This window comes from Lucilia cuprina, chromosome 5 (genome assembly GCF_022045245.1).
Source record: "Lucilia cuprina isolate Lc7/37 chromosome 5, ASM2204524v1, whole genome shotgun sequence".
Classification (NCBI taxonomy): Eukaryota; Metazoa; Arthropoda; class Insecta; order Diptera; family Calliphoridae; genus Lucilia; species Lucilia cuprina.
This window is the reverse complement of record NC_060953.1, coordinates 50171125-50173598: the sequence shown is the minus strand read 5'-3', so window position 1 is coordinate 50173598 and position 2474 is coordinate 50171125. Positions and strand designations below refer to the sequence as shown.

At 26.5% G+C, this 2474-nt stretch overlaps 1 protein-coding gene across 1 annotated transcript in view; it reads left to right on the top strand.

Moving 5' to 3' along the window:
- LOC111680397 (dynein axonemal heavy chain 3) overlaps positions 1 to 2474 on the top strand; it is a 110243-nt gene that overhangs the window by 69332 nt on the left and 38437 nt on the right. Inside the window, exon 34 of the mRNA XM_046952533.1 lies at positions 180 to 208. Coding sequence (XP_046808489.1) covers positions 180 to 208 — 29 coding nt within the window. The remainder of the gene's footprint in view (positions 1 to 179; positions 209 to 2474) is intronic.

Sequence of the window (2474 nt, the reverse complement as noted above, 5' to 3'; positions counted from 1 at the left end):
TCTATCTATCTATCTATCTATTAACTAACTACCTCATAATTCGTTTTAAAGGTCCAATATGAATTCGAAAAAGCATTTATAGAAACCAAAATTTATATTTATAAAGATCTTTAAATAGATAATTTATTGATTATTCTTGTTTTTTGTTTTTAATATATTTTCTTCTCTTTTCTTTTCAGGTATGTTCAAATTGGTTAAACAAATTGCAGTAAGTCCTTTTAAGAAGTTTTATACATTTGAAAGTAATACACTTACAATGTCCATAATTTTTTAAGTCATGAAATAAATGACAAAAAATGAAGACCCATGATTCTCAGTTTTGTCCAAAGTCATGTACCACTCGGAATTTTGATTTACTCTCTGAAGCAAAGTTATATGTAGCTCATGTCATAAAGAAATTGTAAACCAAAAACACTTCATCTTCATTTTTTAGTTTCAAGTGTAAAGTTTTACATTGTTTTAATAAACGACATCTGTACGTATACGTGTTAATGATTTATTGATATTAAATTTATTAAGTATACGCCTAATTAAGAGAAAAAACATAAAATTTATTTTTTATCTGTAAAGAGTTTTGCGATTTTAAATTTTAATGATTTTTTAGATTTTATGTGTTTACAATCTTTTCTTTATGACAAAAGCTAAAACTTTTCTGAGAGAGTTAAACAAAATTCCGAACGATTTTGTAGATATGAATCTAAGAAAATTTTCACTTTTGCAAAATTGAACCGACGCCCCAAATCTTTGGTAGCCCATTAAAAAAATACATGACCTTGGCGAAACGGGTCTCGTTTTTGGTTTTATCGTATAGTAGTCTCCATATATACTTTTTTTCGTGTTGCACTTAAGTGCAGATGTTTTTTTATTTTAAAGGATGTTTACTTCTTACTAAATTTAAATATTTAGCAAAATAATTCTAAGAATTATATTTTAATATGTGTATATGATATTACATTCTCTGCCCAACTTAATACTGTATAACTAGTATCAAATGGAATAAATTAATTAATTCATACTAAACTATAGTTAAACAGATAAATATGTTAGTCTAGTAATACCTTCTTAATATAATCATAAATAACAACAAAATAAGGTAGACCAAACTAAGGAAAGATGATTTAATAAATTATTATTAATAGTAATATACAGATGCAATAAAATCGTATATCATCTTGATTTAATACAAATTATATAAACATTATTTCCTACTACTACTACTACTACTCAAATTTTCAATATTTCGTCAATGAAAATTGAAACATGTTATGACAAGATAAAAAAAAACTATAAAAATCTTTCAAAAACACTATATAAATTATAACTATAACTGAATATATGTGATCTCCTGACTTAAGACTAGTACACAAATTAATAACATTTTAGGCCAATTTATATTTTGATGAACGAAAATCTCTTGTTGTGATATCGTAGCCATTAGAAATAAATACATAAGTATGTAATAAAGACATTTGAATGTTGTAGAGAAATAAAGTGAAATATATTTTATGATTAAATATTTTAACAAAATATTAATTACAACTTATAAGTTGTTATGAATATATAAATAATGAGTAAAACTGCTATGGTTGCGGAATATTCCTCTAATACAATAATAAATAAATAATTTTTCTTGAATGTAATAATAATTTAATATTGCAATATATACCGAAATGATTGTATTGGTAGTACACAAAATTATTTTTTCATATTTATCATAAAATAATATTACTTCATTATATTTTCTACTACTTTCCGCAATCTGATACTTTACCTGTGAATCGGAGAAAAGAAAAACCGTATGATTTAAATTAAATCCAGCGCTCATCAATATCTTTTTTAAATCATCACGCCAATCTTGTTGTGTATATGTTTTTGTCACTTGCACAGTCATTAATCTACAATCAGCAATGTGAGCAGCCAAACGACAGGAACTACGTCGACCAGAACCACCCATACCGACCATTAAAATATTACCGCGTGGCATTTGTAAAACTCGTGAAACTCTAGAAAACGACAAATGGAAAAAAAGAACAAAAGTTCAAGAAAAAAAAAATAATAAAAAACGGTAAAAAAGAAATAATGGAACAAATCTAGATGCAAATGAATTGTTATGCACATTTGATATGAATACATATGCATGAGCATATGTTCGAAGTAAGAATGTGAAAATAGGGCAACCCGCAAATAAATATAAAACAAACCGTTCCTTAGCTAACTATGAGGCACGATTAAAAATGTTTATTATATGAGCCTGGTACATCTAGTTCAGTTCTACTTCAGTTCTAGTTCAATTCTAGTTTAGTTCTAGTTCAGTTCTAGCTAACTATGAGGCACGATTAAAAATGTTTATTATATGAGCCTGGTACATCTAGTTCAGTTCTATTTCAGTTCTAGTTCAGTTCTAGTTCAGTTCTAGTTCAGTTCTAGTTCAGTTCTAGTTCAGTTCTAGTTCAGTTCTAGTTCAGTTCTAGTTC